Source organism: Carassius gibelio, chromosome A3 (assembly GCF_023724105.1).
Source record: "Carassius gibelio isolate Cgi1373 ecotype wild population from Czech Republic chromosome A3, carGib1.2-hapl.c, whole genome shotgun sequence".
In the NCBI taxonomy this organism is placed as follows: domain Eukaryota; kingdom Metazoa; phylum Chordata; class Actinopteri; order Cypriniformes; family Cyprinidae; genus Carassius; species Carassius gibelio.
The window spans coordinates 5,384,916-5,399,726 of record NC_068373.1 but is presented as its reverse complement, the minus strand read 5'-3'; the positions used below and the strand labels follow the sequence as shown (position 1 = coordinate 5,399,726).

The 14,811-nt window shown below is 37.7% G+C and overlaps 1 protein-coding gene across 2 annotated transcripts in view; it reads left to right on the top strand.

Annotated features, from left to right (window-relative positions):
* The window catches only part of LOC127944393 (cytohesin-3), a 39,855-nt gene that overhangs the window by 22,950 nt on the left and 2,094 nt on the right, over positions 1–14,811 (top strand). For both annotated transcript variants that reach the window (XM_052540289.1, XM_052540282.1), the window contains exons 2-12: positions 729–811; positions 1,259–1,323; positions 4,048–4,114; positions 4,376–4,494; positions 4,826–4,906; positions 5,054–5,166; positions 6,642–6,790; positions 7,118–7,229; positions 13,694–13,770; positions 14,011–14,082; positions 14,162–14,316. In XM_052540289.1, the coding sequence (XP_052396249.1) occupies positions 729–811; positions 1,259–1,323; positions 4,048–4,114; positions 4,376–4,494; positions 4,826–4,906; positions 5,054–5,166; positions 6,642–6,790; positions 7,118–7,229; positions 13,694–13,770; positions 14,011–14,082; positions 14,162–14,316 (1,093 nt within the window). The remainder of the gene's footprint in view (positions 1–728; positions 812–1,258; positions 1,324–4,047; positions 4,115–4,375; positions 4,495–4,825; positions 4,907–5,053; positions 5,167–6,641; positions 6,791–7,117; positions 7,230–13,693; positions 13,771–14,010; positions 14,083–14,161; positions 14,317–14,811) is intronic.

Genomic DNA, 14,811 nt, shown 5'->3' with positions numbered 1-14,811 from the left:
TGTCCAACTAAGTTTGTCTCACACTTTGAGAGATATTAATATATGAAAAGTTTTGTTTTGCATTGAAAAACACACAACACAGAACAAAAACTTTAAGACTGATCAGAAGCCTATGGATATGGCTATGGATATTGTGTTTCTCCCATTTATAAGTAATGTGAGTGCACATCTTTGTTTATCTAAAGCTTCTTAAAGAATGCAGAATCTGTGAAACTGAATTTGAATTCCTTACCTAATGAAGCTTTAGAACAGGACTGGGGTAACTCTGGCTCTCAAAATTTACTCTTCAGCTGATTTTAGCTCCAAACTCAAACAAACTCTCTTGCCTGTAACTTTCCAATAATCCTGCAATCCTTGATTAGCTCGTCCAGGTGTGTTTGATTAGGTTTGGGGCTGAAATCCGCAGGAAAGTAGATCTTGAAGGAGCCTGCTGTTGACTGTGGCTCCCCACACTTCTCAGATGGTTCATGCAACCCTGGCTCTTTTACTCATCAGAAGTCTGAGAAGAATATTTATGGATGATCTCTCATTTTATAGCTAAGAAATCTTTCAATTATTTATATAGAGTCTGGAGATAGTTTTACTGGAGTTTGAATGCTGAGGGAAACATCTGACCCTCGTTATTGCTGATTTGAATATTTTATGCTCTGCTGCTGTTCAACGTTAAGACGACCAGTGCTCATATAAACACACGTTTACAGCTGTCCTACCCTTGTGCTTTGTTACAGTCCCTGAAGATCTGTCCTTAGAGGAGAGAGATGAGCTCTACAACATACGGCGCAGGAAAAAAGAACTGCTTGATGATATTGAGGTGAGAATATAGCTGAAAAGAAAGGACATTTGTTAATAAAATTAATAAAATATAATGGTTTTATTAAAAAAGAATAAAACTTTTAATGAAACATTTAAAAAATAATTTTAATTTGTATTTTTTAAAAGAAAATCTATTATTAATAATCTATTATTAATATATAAGTGAGCAGGTATTGCAATAATGCACATAACCTCTCTTTATCTTCATCGAATGCAGCATAAAAAAGTACTTCGTTTGGTCTTCTTTTGTCAAATAGCTTTAGAATATTTTAATATGCATTTGACAGGCAGTTTCATCCAAAGTTACTTACACTGTATGGAAGTTCCACATTTTTGGGTGAGAATCAAACCCATTATCTTGTTGGTGTTAGCAGAAGGGTGCACTATTTGGGTTATAGGAGTACCGTATAAAGTTTTCTGTTTGATGTGAGCCTCTGTTTTACAGCGGTTGAAGTTTGAGATCGCTGAAGTGATGACAGAAATCGAGCAGCTCACGTGTGTGGGCGAGAGGTGAGTTATGAGAGATTGAAATGTTTCCCTTTCATTACAGGCCAACTGAAGCTGGTTTAGATTTGCACCTGCCTCTCTTTTGTCTGAGTGTCCGCGCTGGTCTGTGCTCCTCTGAACACTCATTCAGCGCTCTATTCACAATGTGTCGTCTGGTTGATCATCACTGCTCACACACTGGACTTTTTCTCGGAACTATGTGATATAAACTCGCATTTCAGACTCTTTCTCGGAACTATGTGATATAAACTCGAAATTCTGACTTTTTTCTCGGAACTATGCAATATAAACTCGCAATTCTAACTTTTCTCGAAACTATGCGGTATAAACTCGCAATTCTGACTTTTTTCTCTGAACTATGTGATATAAACTCGCAATTCAGACTTTTTTCTCGGAACTATGCAATATAAACTCGAAATTCTGACTTTTTTCTCGTAACTCTGTGGTATAAACTCAAAATGCAGACTTTTTTCTCGGAACTCTGTGGTATAAACTCGCAATTCTAACTTTTCTCGGAACTATGCGGTATAAACTCGCAATTCTGACTTTTTTCTCGGAACTCTGTGGTATAAACTCGAAATTCTGACTTTTTTCTCGGAACTATGCAATATAAACTCGCAATTCTAACTTTTCTCGAAACTATGCGGTATAAACTCGCAATTCTGACTTTTTTCTCTGAACTATGTGATATAAACTCGCAATTCAGACTTTTTTCTCGGAACTATGCAATATAAACTCGAAATTCTGACTTTTTTCTCGTAACTCTGTGGTATAAACTCAAAATGCAGACTTTTTTCTCGGAACTCTGTGGTATAAACTCGCAATTCTAACTTTTCTCGGAACTATGCGGTATAAACTCGCAATTCTGACTTTTTTCTCGGAACTCTGTGGTATAAACTCGAAATTCTGACTTTTTTCTCGGAACTATGCAATATAAACTCGCAATTCTAACTTTTCTCGAAACTATGCGGTATAAACTCGCAATTCTGACTTTTTTCTCTGAACTATGTGATATAAACTCGCAATTCAGACTTTTTTCTCGGAACTATGCAATATAAACTCGAAATTCTGACTTTTTTCTCGTAACTCTGTGGTATAAACTCAAAATGCAGACTTTTTTCTCGGAACTCTGTGGTATAAACTCGCAATTCTAACTTTTCTCGGAACTATGCGGTATAAACTCGCAATTCTGACTTTTTTCTCGGAACTCTGTGGTATAAACTCGAAATTCTGACTTTTTTCTCGGAACTATGCGATATAAACTCGAAATGCAGACTTTTTTCTCAGAACTATGTGATATAAACTCTCAATTCTGACTTTTTTCTCAAACTATGCAATATAAACTCGCAATTCTGACTTTTTTCTCGGAACTATACGATATAAACTCGCAATTCTGACTTTTTTCTCAGAACTATGTGATATAAACTCGCAATTCAGACTTTTTTCTCTGAACTATGCAATATAAACTCGAAATTCTGACTTTTTTCTCGTAACTGTGATATAAACTCGCAATTCAGACTTTTTTCTCTGAACTATGCAATATAAACTCGAAATTCTGACTTTTTTCTCGTAACTGTGGTATAAACTCGAAATTCTGACTTTTTTCTCTTAATTATGCGATATAAACTCGAAATGCAGACTTTTTTCTCGGAACTCTGTGGTATAAACTCGCAATTCTAACTTTTCTCGGAACTATGCGGTATAAACTCGAAATTCTGACTTTTTTCTCGGAACTATGTGATATAAACTTGAAATGCAGACTTTTTTCTCGAACTATGCAATATAAACTCGCAATTTAGACTTTTTTTCTCGGAACTATGCGATATAAACTCGCAATTCTGACTTTTTTCTCTGAACTATGCGATATAAACTCGCAATTCTGACTTTTTTCTCTGAACTATGCAATATAAACTCGCAATTCAGACTTTTTTCTCGGAACTATGTGATATAAACTTGCAATTTAGACTTTTTTCTCTGAACTATGTGATGTTAGCTCACAATTCTGACTTTTTTCCTCAGAATTTTGTGATATAAACTCAAAAAAGGCAGAATTGTGAGTTATAAAGTCAGAATTGCATGATATAAACCCACAATTGAAATGAGACGTGATATTGCTAGAAACAAACCTCAGCCGTTAGTATCGAATGTTGCATCCTTCCCAAAGAATTCATATCTCGCAACTCTGCCTTTATAACTCGCAATTGCGAGATAAAAAGTCAGAATTGCGAGTTTATATCTCGCAATTTGCTCGTTAGAAAGTCAGAATTGCAAGATATGTACTCTTTGTGTTGTCTTTGTGTCCACACCAGTTTTTTTTTTAGGAAAATCTGCGGAATGCAATAAGCATTCAGAACTGTGCTAAACAGAGCTAGGATTACTAATAGTTAACATTTAGAAATACCCAAGATTTAAGAGTAAAGGGTATTTTTTTCTTTTGATTGATGGCCATTATGGGAGAAACATAAGAAACATGACAAAATAGTTAAGATGAATTATAAGTGGACCTGGGAAATTAAAATAAGAGAAATATATATCAAGATAAGGCTCATAAATCAACACCTTGAGACCATAAGCAGGACTGTTTTAAACTTTTAAAAGTGTTTAGCCACCTTAGAGCATTGTTAGTGTTTTACTTTGTATCTGCAGGCAAATCATACAAGACGTTTTTAATCTGCCTTTATTCTTATTAGGGGATATTTGTTAAGACTTATTTGCTTCCATTTGCAGCAAAACAACACAGAGAAACAAACAAATTGCAATGGGAAGAAAGAAATTCAACATGGACCCCAAAAAAGTAAGTTTAATTTTTATAATCTATTCTGTGACAGATCTAGATCTTCACAGACCCTAAATTCTCATTAGTTTCTAAGTATTTTAATGTTTTTTTTTTTAATCCTTTAATGTTTTTTTTTTCTTTATAGTATTTGTACTGAGTGATCAACATTGTGACATTTTCCCTGACATACTGATATCAGATTTGGATATTTTCCACATAATTTCCCTGACATTTATATGGCTTATAATAAAATCCTTTTCTTAATAAAATTCTTTGTAGGGGATCCAGTTTCTGCTGGAAAACGACCTCCTGCAACAGACCCCTGAAGACATCGCTCAGTTCCTCTATAAAGGCGAAGGCTTGAACAAAACTGTTATCGGGGATTACTTGGGGGAACGGTAACCCTTTACTTCAATCCTTTAGTTTTTGCCTTTGAATGTCCTGATTCAGATATGTGCCAGATTCATCACAAAAATCCTGTGGAAAATGATTGTCTGGGTTTAGTGAGCAGCAGTAAAACACAACATGTGGGCCTCTGAAGGAAATGGACCACCTCTCGGGATGTGATTTCATGAAGCATAGCTACAGACACAAGCATACCAAACAGCCTTCAAATGCTGCCGGACATCTCAAAAGATCTTTAAACTCTGCTTTTTTAAAGACAAGCAATCGATCTTTCTTTGCAGAAAGTAACTGTGTCTTCTGTGTGTGGTGGTTGTGTTCTCGTAGGGATGATTTCAACATCAAAGTGCTCCAGGCTTTCGTAGAGCTCCATGAATTTTCCGACCTCAACCTCGTTCAGGCTCTGAGGTGGGAGAAGCTTCTCGTTCTTCCCCAAACACTGCATGCACACATCATTTCTAGACACAGTCAAATATAGAAGACGTTTTGCTTATTCTATTGCAATAATATAATTTACCGGTGTCTGATTAATGATGGGTTTGCTGCTCTACACAGGCAGTTTCTCTGGAGTTTCAGGCTTCCTGGTGAGGCCCAGAAGATCGACCGAATGATGGAGGCGTTTGCGTCCCGGTACTGCCAGTGCAACCCCGGCGTCTTTCAGTCCACAGGTCAGACATGTGCATACCGGCCAGCATCCACACTAACACAAACCTTGCTTTCATTGAGAGAAGTTGGCCTGAAAACTATTTTGTTGCATGGGTGCTATGGCAGGAATTAGCTTCAAGGTTTCGCTTTCAGATCAGTTATTGTTTGCTGGAGCAATATTTCAAAGAAAAATCTTCCTAAATCTTGCCAATACACTGAATAATAATAAGCACATCTGGTTTAATGGCACCATCATTTTGGTGTGCATAATGCCATATTATTAAATATGACATTTAAGTTAACATGTTTTTCTTTGTTTATCTTATAAACCTGAAGTTATCTGATCACTGCTGATAATTAAGGATTTTTTTTTCTTTAATCATTTTATGATAAGTGTATATTAATCATGTTCCTGTGGCTCAAGTGGTAGATCATTGCGTTAGCAGCGCAAGGTTGTGGGTTCGATTCCCAGGGAACACATGTAAGGTAAAAACTGTTAGCCTAAATGCACTGTAAGAAAAAAGCATCTGCTAAATGCATAAATGTAAAGGATACTGAAATGAAAGGTTGGTTTGATGGCGGTGTTGATATGTGTGTGCATGTCTGCTGGGCTGTTCGTGCCACACAGACTCACAGGTTAAGAGTCTAAAGCTGATCTGAATACTGGCAGAGCAGACACTTGTTAGAGTTAAGAGCTCATGTCGTGATGTGTTTGGAGAGTAAACAGTGTCTGGTGAACAGAAGCTGTAAGAGAAGGGCTCAGTCTGGCAGTGTAATCCCACCCTCTCTTATTCTCTCACCACACAGTGACTCACGCTCATGTCAGGTTTTGGCTCTGAAGTAATACTAAGAAGGTTTTTTGTCTGACTTTAATAGCACAAATGTTCAGAATGTTAGGGTGAAAGAATATATGAAGGTTTGTTTATGCTAATTTTCATTACTCCAGTCTTCAGTGTCATGTGACATCACAACAAAAAATTATAATTAGTTCAAGTTATTATCAATGTTGAAAACACTTTTTAATGCTTAATATTTCTGTTTGGAATGAGTAAGATTTAAATAAAAAAATTAAAAATAAAAATATTTTTTTTCAGCAAGGATGCATTAAATTGATTAAAAATGATGCTACAAAATATTTCTGTTTTAAATAAATTGACCTTTTAATCAAAGAATCCTGAAAAAAAAACCTTGTTTCCACAAAAACATTAAGCAGCAAAAACAGCATTCAGCGATGATAATAATAATAACCATTAGAATATTAGCATGATTTCTGAAGGCTCATGTGACACTGTAGACTGGGGAAATTATGCTGAAAATACACAGGAATAAATTACATTACAAAGAAAAGGGTTTGTAATAATATTACTGTTTTCATTGTACTTTTGAACAAATGTAGCTTTGGAGAGTATAAGATATAAGTCTAAAAGATTCCAAACCTGTGCAATGACTTTTGTGGTATGTGTAGTTATTGAGTTACGTATCTGTTTTGTCTTCGCAGACACATGTTATGTCCTGTCCTTCGCCATCATCATGTTAAACACCAGTCTTCACAATCCCAACGTCCGGGACAAACCCGCAGTGGAGCGTTTCATCTCCATGAACAGAGGCATTAATGAAGGAGGAGACCTGCCAGAAGATCTGCTCCGGGTAACAGCCCCACACTGCATCTCTGTTCGCCTGTGCTGAAACTATAGCCTATATGATGAATTATATAAGAAACTCTTCTTTCTACTGGAAAAGCCCGGTTTGGTGTGTTTTAAACATTGGTAACCAGCTCATTCGAGTCCCATCCATCTTAGCTAAAAAGTTCTACTAATACTAACTGTGAGAACTTTATTTACTCTCCTCTTTCTTCTTCCAGTCTCATTCGGGCCACTTTTCATATGACTGGAGCTCTTTGAAATATTTCACAGATACTTGTGAATGTGCTCTTCTGCGTGCATTAAGATCACTAATGTCCCTTCTCTCTTGCAGAACCTGTACGAGAGCATCAAGAGCGAGCCCTTCAAAATCCCTGAAGATGATGGCAACGACCTCACACACACGTTCTTCAACCCGGACCGAGAGGGCTGGCTGCTCAAGTTAGGTCAGAACCAGACTCTTACACTCCCTTCGCCTGAGATTTTCTACCGAGATGTTGTTTTACACCGCGGTCTGTTGGAGCCTGTAGTTGGTGTCAGGGAAAGCTGTGAACACAGTGCTGCTCATTAACATCCTAATGGGTTTTTCCCATTCGTTCAGCAGAAGTGCTGTTTCACAGGGACAGAGCACCTGGCAGAGTCAATAGATGTAGTGCCACTAATGAACAGTGTGCTGTAAGGAGACAAGAATAAGGGGAAAGCAGAATGCAGTGGGTTTTTTTGCTGTTACTATTGAGTTTGCTCTTTAATTGTCAGCTCTGACGGGCAGGGGTGGGATAGTTTGATTTGTAAATTATGAGGTGCTTGAGCAAGGATCTGGCAGGGGAGGAAGGGACACATAATTAAGACCCAACAGAAACTTTTAGCTAGCAGCATGAAAACTAACGAAACACTGTTCACAACCCATTTTACTTTGTAATCTGATGCAAAATGGATTTGGTTATCTCTAATCTGATTGGAGAACGTTACACAACTTTTCTTTTTTCAGTCCGCCTGGGTACAGAGCTATATTTATAAGTGGCACAATGAGTGTTTCTGAGAGGGAAAATAGTCACTGTATTTGGTCTTTTTGGCATTTTACTGTTAACAAATCCTTAAAAGATCTGAAAGGATTGTTGAGCTTTGATAAATATTGTTTGAGTGTGATTTTGCACTTAGTAGAAAGTAAACTGGGCCACACTTTAGTTTAGGGACTCACTATTAACTATTGACTATGACTTTTACCTCAATAAACTCCTAATTTGCTGCTTATTATTAGTTAGTAAGGTAGTATAAGTCATTAATATGCACTTCATAAGTACTAATAAACTGCCAATATGCTAGTAATATGTTAATATGTTGTAATATGCAACTAGTTAATAGTGAGAAATGGTCTTCAAAATAAAGTGTTACCATAAACTTCTGAGTGAAGCTATGTTTTTGAGTGAAATAGTGTACTTTGGACAAGCAGTAAGTGTATACAAGCTATTTTTTTGTGGCATTTTCTGTACAAAACCTTAGAGACTGCTAATGACTGTATCATTATTTAAAAAACACTTCAGATTAACCCACGTTTAAATGGCATTTAAAAACAAATCTATGATTGGTGACTAGACTTGTCGTTTAGATGTTTTATTTTACTGTCTTAAAGTGTACAGCTATTGAATAAGCTCCAATGTGGACCAGACTTCATGCCGATAGTTCAAAGTCCGAGGCTGATTATACAAGGGGCAACTTTGTGAGCAATGTTTCTTGGGCACTTTTCCCATTGAAAATGGATAACAAGTATCTGGATACTTTAGGGGCTGATTACATGACTTGTTTTCAGTCAAAAATGGGAAACTTTTTATGCGTTTTGTCTGTTCGTTTTGGTGACTGAAAACGCAGGTTTTTGAAAACGGCACCCTTATCATTTCCATGTAAACACCCAAAACGTGAATCTTTGAAAATGGTGATGTAATGCGTGTGTGTAGTAAGTGTTAGATATATAGACATGCGCACTACGTGTCGATTTTAAAGGCAAGCGCGAACAAACATACACAACAATGGTGGAGTATGCAGTACTATTGTTGCTGCTCAAGAGTTTGCTAATGCTTCTTCAGCAAAGTGTGGATTTACTTCACCAATATTACAACCAACAGTGGAGACAAATCATATACAACATATAATCATCACTTCCCTATAGGTATTGTTTACTAACAAGGTGACAGTGCCAACTACTGGCCAGGCATATGTAATACAGTGTTTTTGGCCCTTTTTAGCGGATATGTGTAATCGTGAATCGTTTTTAAAACGTTGTCTGTATATATTAAACTTTTTAAAAACGCAAGGAAAAAACGTTTCCATTTTTGACAACACCGCTGTAGGCAAACATAGCTTTAGATCGGCCGTGGGCCTTGTGTCTCACCTGGTTACACACTGACAGCAACATTGCCCAAAGTTGCACTGTGTATCATCAGCTTGACTATACAAGATTAGTTTTATTAGAGGGATCCACAAATGAATCCATGTTTTGTAGTTGCTGTGTTTCATTTGTATGTGTCTCTTTTACTTGTTTAACAAGCGTCAAATGACAGTTGTTTGTGTGTTTCTGAAGTCCCTTCTCTCATCTCCTAACATTATGTGTGTCATTTCTGTCCTAAATGTGTATTTGTATGTTGTGGTGGTGCTTTGTTTGTCATGTTTTGATGTTGAACATTCCTTCTTGTTTTCTTTACACACTTTGCCCTTTGACCCCTGCCCTCATTTTCTGTCCTCTGACTGGCCGTCTCTTCAGGAGGTACGTAACCAGGACAGATCTGACCCATCATGCCTCTTTTCATCTCCTGTAACCTTCATTTGATCCTTTCCTGACTGCCATTCAAGGTCTTTCTACTTCCTGTCTGTAAGGATATGTATATTGTTAAGATTCTCTTCCCAGACTGGCTGCTGCTGGGGTCAGAGGTCAGTTTAGTGCACATGGTCTGATTTAGCGTAACACCTCAGCTGTACTGTTTGGCTCAGGACACACAAATTCCTTGTTTACTATGTAATGTCCCAGGAGTCCTATATACATTGTATGGTACACATTACACCAACAGAATCTTTACGTGTCCCCCTCAGCAGTTAGCGGTGAGGAGCTTTTTCCACTCAAATAATTATGGTTTTCCTCACTAAAAATATCCCGGTTGGATTTGTGGGAATGGGCCGTGAAAATGATTGTACTCGACTGAGGAAATGTAAGGACAAAATTCGATAAAAAAACTAACATATATTTACTTGAGAACAGTTAATATGAATGCATTTGCTTGAGAAACACGTTTTTATGTATCATTATGTGTTTGTTTGTTTGAATTCATTTCAAAATCTACTGAACTACTTCCAGAAACCATTTTCCCACCTTAGATCCAAAGTATTTGGAAAATAATCACCAAAACATTATGTCTCAAATCTGTAAAAACTACAGAAGTTCTAATGCATGCATTATAATTTTTTCCTTCTTGTTTTGTCGTTATAACGACTTAATTTTCTCGTTATCTCAACATAACCAAAGTCGTTTTCTCGTTATAATGACTTCATTTTCTCCAAGAAGTTACCTGAATATAGCTGATGGGGTGTTGTACACTGTCCACTTTACTGTACACGGACCTTCCTCGTGATCGCTATAATTTGTGCAGTCTTGTTCATTACTGACATTTAATGAATTCATAAATATTAAATGCTTGAATCAATATGATTATTTTGTGTATTAATAATAAAAGTATTTTGTGTATTAATAATAAAAGTATTTTGTGTATTAATAATAAAAGAAAATTAAGTCGTTATAACGAGAAAACGACTTTCGTTATGTCGAGATAACGAGAAAATTTAGTCGTTATAACGAGAAAACAACTTTTTTATGTCAAGATAATGAGAAAATTAAGTCGTTATAACGAGAAAACGACTTTCGTTATGTCGAGATAACGAGAAAATTTTGTCGTTATAACGAGAAAACAACTTTTGTTATGTCGAGATAACGAGAAAATTAAGTCGTTATAACGAGAAAACGACTTTTGTTATGTCGAGATAACGAGAAAATTAAGTCATTATAACGAGAAAACGACTTTGGTTATGTAGAGATAACGAGAATATTAAGTAGTTATAACGAGAAAACAAGAAGGAAAAAAATTATAATGCATGGCCGCTTAGAACTTCCGTAAAAAAATGATTAACAATAAACAATAAATTTATAAGTTCAATTCTGTATAACTCAAGAATGTTAAGATATAATCAAATAATGTGACCATAAGTTCGGACATTTTCTGTTAATAATATCGTCAGTAATTATTTTGTTTATCACAGGGAAGTTGGCAGGAAGTCTTTAAAACTATAAGGTTTTAACGAGATTCTTCATAAATTTATATCAGGTCGGAGCAAGTTGCATGTACCAGTTAAGTGTTATGAATTCATAAAGACATTTGTATCCAAAATGACTTCCAGATGAGGAACATCACAAACAATTTGTCATGGAGCAAACTAGATTTTTTTTTTTTTTTGATGTTTCGTGATTTCATAACATTTGAAAAGCCTAAAATAGGCTATTTGATGACATGATGGTATGTGACAGTTTACCCCATATAACATGCTATTGGGGCATGTTGTCACAAAAGGGTAATGTGTATTAAGTAAACTATATCTTATACACTGTGTTCCAAATTATTATGCAAGCTACATATAAGTAGGATTTCAGTAAAATAAAAATTTAGATTTGAGATTTTCAACAAAAGGGTCTTTATTAGATAACTGGTTTGTTAAATAGTTTGCCAGGTGTTCTCAGGTAAATGGAAAACCAGGCCACTGTTGAGCAGCAAGCATGTATTTGAAGCTGCTGGTGTCTCTGGAGTCCCACGACTCTTACAGTGGGTGTAGAAATACACAAAGTCTAATTTTCCAATAGTTTTATTCACGGACAGATGCCATGTTACAGTGAATGGAGGGTGAATGATAAGTTGGAACACATTGTAAATCTGTATGTAATGTCCAAATGAAGGTACCCTGATCTTTGCCCTGTAGGCCAGGGACTAACAGAAGCTTGCATGTGTTAATAGAGTCATTGGGATCGTCTCATTGTCCCTCAACCCTTGAAACATCACTTGTGATCTCTCCCCCTAAAGACGACCCTCATTTCCCATCTGTGAGTGTCTTTCATTGCTGCTTTGAATGTCTCTCATGCCGCCATCCTTTAAGACTGAGGCGGCGTCATTCAGACGAACATCAGAGACATTGGAATAGAATTGCAAGTAGGGAACTACAGATAGCACGACTCTAATCTCTCTCTATTTCATGCGTTTTCGTTGCATTCAGCATATGTGGGTTGTAGATGTTGGAGTCAGGAGAGGGGGTAGATAAGCCTGCGGCAGCGCTGTGCTGGATACACCATCCTATTGCAGGCAGAAACAGAACAGGAGAGGAAAGATAGGACTGCAGATGAGTCAGAGGCTTTAATGTATATGAGAACATGCAGTGTGTGGGGGTGCGCAAGAGAGATGCTTTGCATGTCTATATCAGTGTATCATTTTCCACAGCATGATAGTGGCATTTTTACGTTCGCCATGACATGAGTCAAAAAATGCAATCTAGAACACTCTTATAAGATCTGTTTTCTTTCTTAAAGACTTGGTCGACTGTTTCTGTTTCAAGAATAAACCAAATAAGGGTAGCGCTGTGATCCAAGCTCTCTTTGACATCTGTCTCAAATAACTTCTCTCACCGTCGCAGCATTGCTCCCAGACATTTCTGCTTTCGCTTGTTGTGGTCCAGAGATGAAATCGAGTTGGAGTTGTGCACTGGCCTTTGTGCTTGGCTAGTGCTCTGTGGCAGAGCAGTCAAGGATTCACAGATTTGAGCTGTGTTGTTTTCTGGAAGATTCACATGTGGAATGAGTCTTGAAGTCCTTGAAGATAATGTTAAAGGCACCACAGGCGATCCAAATAGAATTGAAAAAAATAATAAAACCTTGTTTAGACTGTCAGTCCAAAACCAAGTTGTGTGCATAACCGATTGGAATCTGATCATATGTAGCAAGTGTGAACAGCGAAAAACAATCACATTGAATCAGATTTTTACAAATCCGTTTAAAGGTACATTCATATGTGCTTTGGAATCCTATTCTGCCACAGCCTCATAATATAATCCAAAACGACAGCAACCTGTCGTCATGTTGTAAGACAACATCTTGTATTGCAAACTGTATTGCTGTTATTGTTGTTTTTGTCATTTTCATAGAAACCAATGCAAATATTCAGTAAAGAGCGCAGAGGAACACACAAATCATCTCTGAACAGTTGTGATGCACAGTGTGGACAGACAGTCATTTAAAAAAGATTCCAACCGGATACACAAATAATCAGATTTGGACTGAGAGTCTGAGCAAGGCTTCCAAAAGAGTTTCAGATTGGTCTGCCATCTCTCATTGTTGTGGGAAACACATGTAGTCCTGCCCAAACTTACACCACTGACATATCCGACCGCTCCAACAAACAGAGCGTTGTTCTGAAGTGCCACAGGCCACATCTGTCTTAAAACAGAGCTTGCACTGGAGATGAATTTGTTTTTAAGTCACTCAAATAAGGAGCACAAGGGCTGAGGCTGGTGTTTTAGGACAATCTCAATCTCTTCAGGAATTCATAGTTGACAGAGACTTGTTAAAATGAGACGGGAGACAATATCATAACACTGAACAACTTGAAAATGTCTTACACTGTGACTATGCAGAATTAAACCTGGCAAGGTCATTTGCAAATAAATAAGTGTCACACCAGAAGATCTTGTTGATGATATTCCTGAAATGAGAAACAGGAGCTGTATGTTATTGTTGCACGGGCGCTAGTCATCTACTGCTCAGAAACTGGGACACTGGCCTTGTTTAATTTCTGTTTGATGGTTTGTCACTTCTGTTTAATTGTCTTTGCAGGTGGACGTGTAAAAACGTGGAAGAGGAGATGGTTTATTCTGACCGACAACTGCCTGTACTATTTTGAGTACACAACAGTAAGGGGCCATTTTTGTTATTGTTATGATGTTAAGTAGATGTTTTCTGTGGTGTACTGTACACCAGGGGTGCCTGCAGAGTTCAGGTCCAACCCTGATCCAGAAGATCTTCATTGGCTCAGTTGTGTTTGATCAGGGTTGGAGCTGAACGTTGCAGGAAGGTAGATCTCCAGGAACAGGATTCGGCATACATGGATGCATTCTGCATTTTTAATGTTTTTTTTTTTCTCCTGCCTACAGGACAAGGAACCACGTGGAATTATTCCACTGGAGAACCTCAGCATCAGAGAGGTGGAGGAGCCCCGAAAACCTGTGAGTGCCCAAACAAACTCGAAGGTTAGAGCTGTGCGGGATCATGAAAACCTCATGCTTGTTCTGTCTCCTAATTTAGAACTGCTTCGAGTTGTACAATCCCAACCATAAAGGGCAGGTGATCAAGGCGTGTAAGACGGAGGCAGATGGGAGGGTGGTGGAGGGAAACCACGTCGTCTACAGGATATCAGCCCCCACACCAGAGGAGAAGGAGGAATGGATCAAATCCATTAAGTAGGATTTCCTTCCTATTGCACATATTCTAGTCTTGTTCAGTGCTCTCATCACTGGCTTGCTGAAGAAACAGAGTGATGGCATTAACACATAATGTTCCTCTCACAATAAAACCTGACCCTAAACCTAACCAAGAGTGTTTACCAAAGCAAACCTGAGTTTAATGTAGCAACCATGCCATTTTAGCTTGCTACAGTGGACTGGTTCATAATGGGACAGCGAAGGATTTTATCAGCACTAGTCATGATGGTGTTTTAAATAGAAACAGCAGTCTCATCACAAACCCCTGTACCTCGCCCTCATCCACAGCCCGGTGTTTTCATGAGGCATCAGTGGAGATTAGACAGAGCTTAACCACCCCACAAGCCATCGACTCCAGCGGGAACAACAGACCTGTTGCAGACCTGCTCTCTCCGCTAATCCAGGCCTAGCATTAGCGCGTCTCACCTCTCAGAGACCTGCTGTAGGATGAGGGGGTTTATCATGAGCACATTT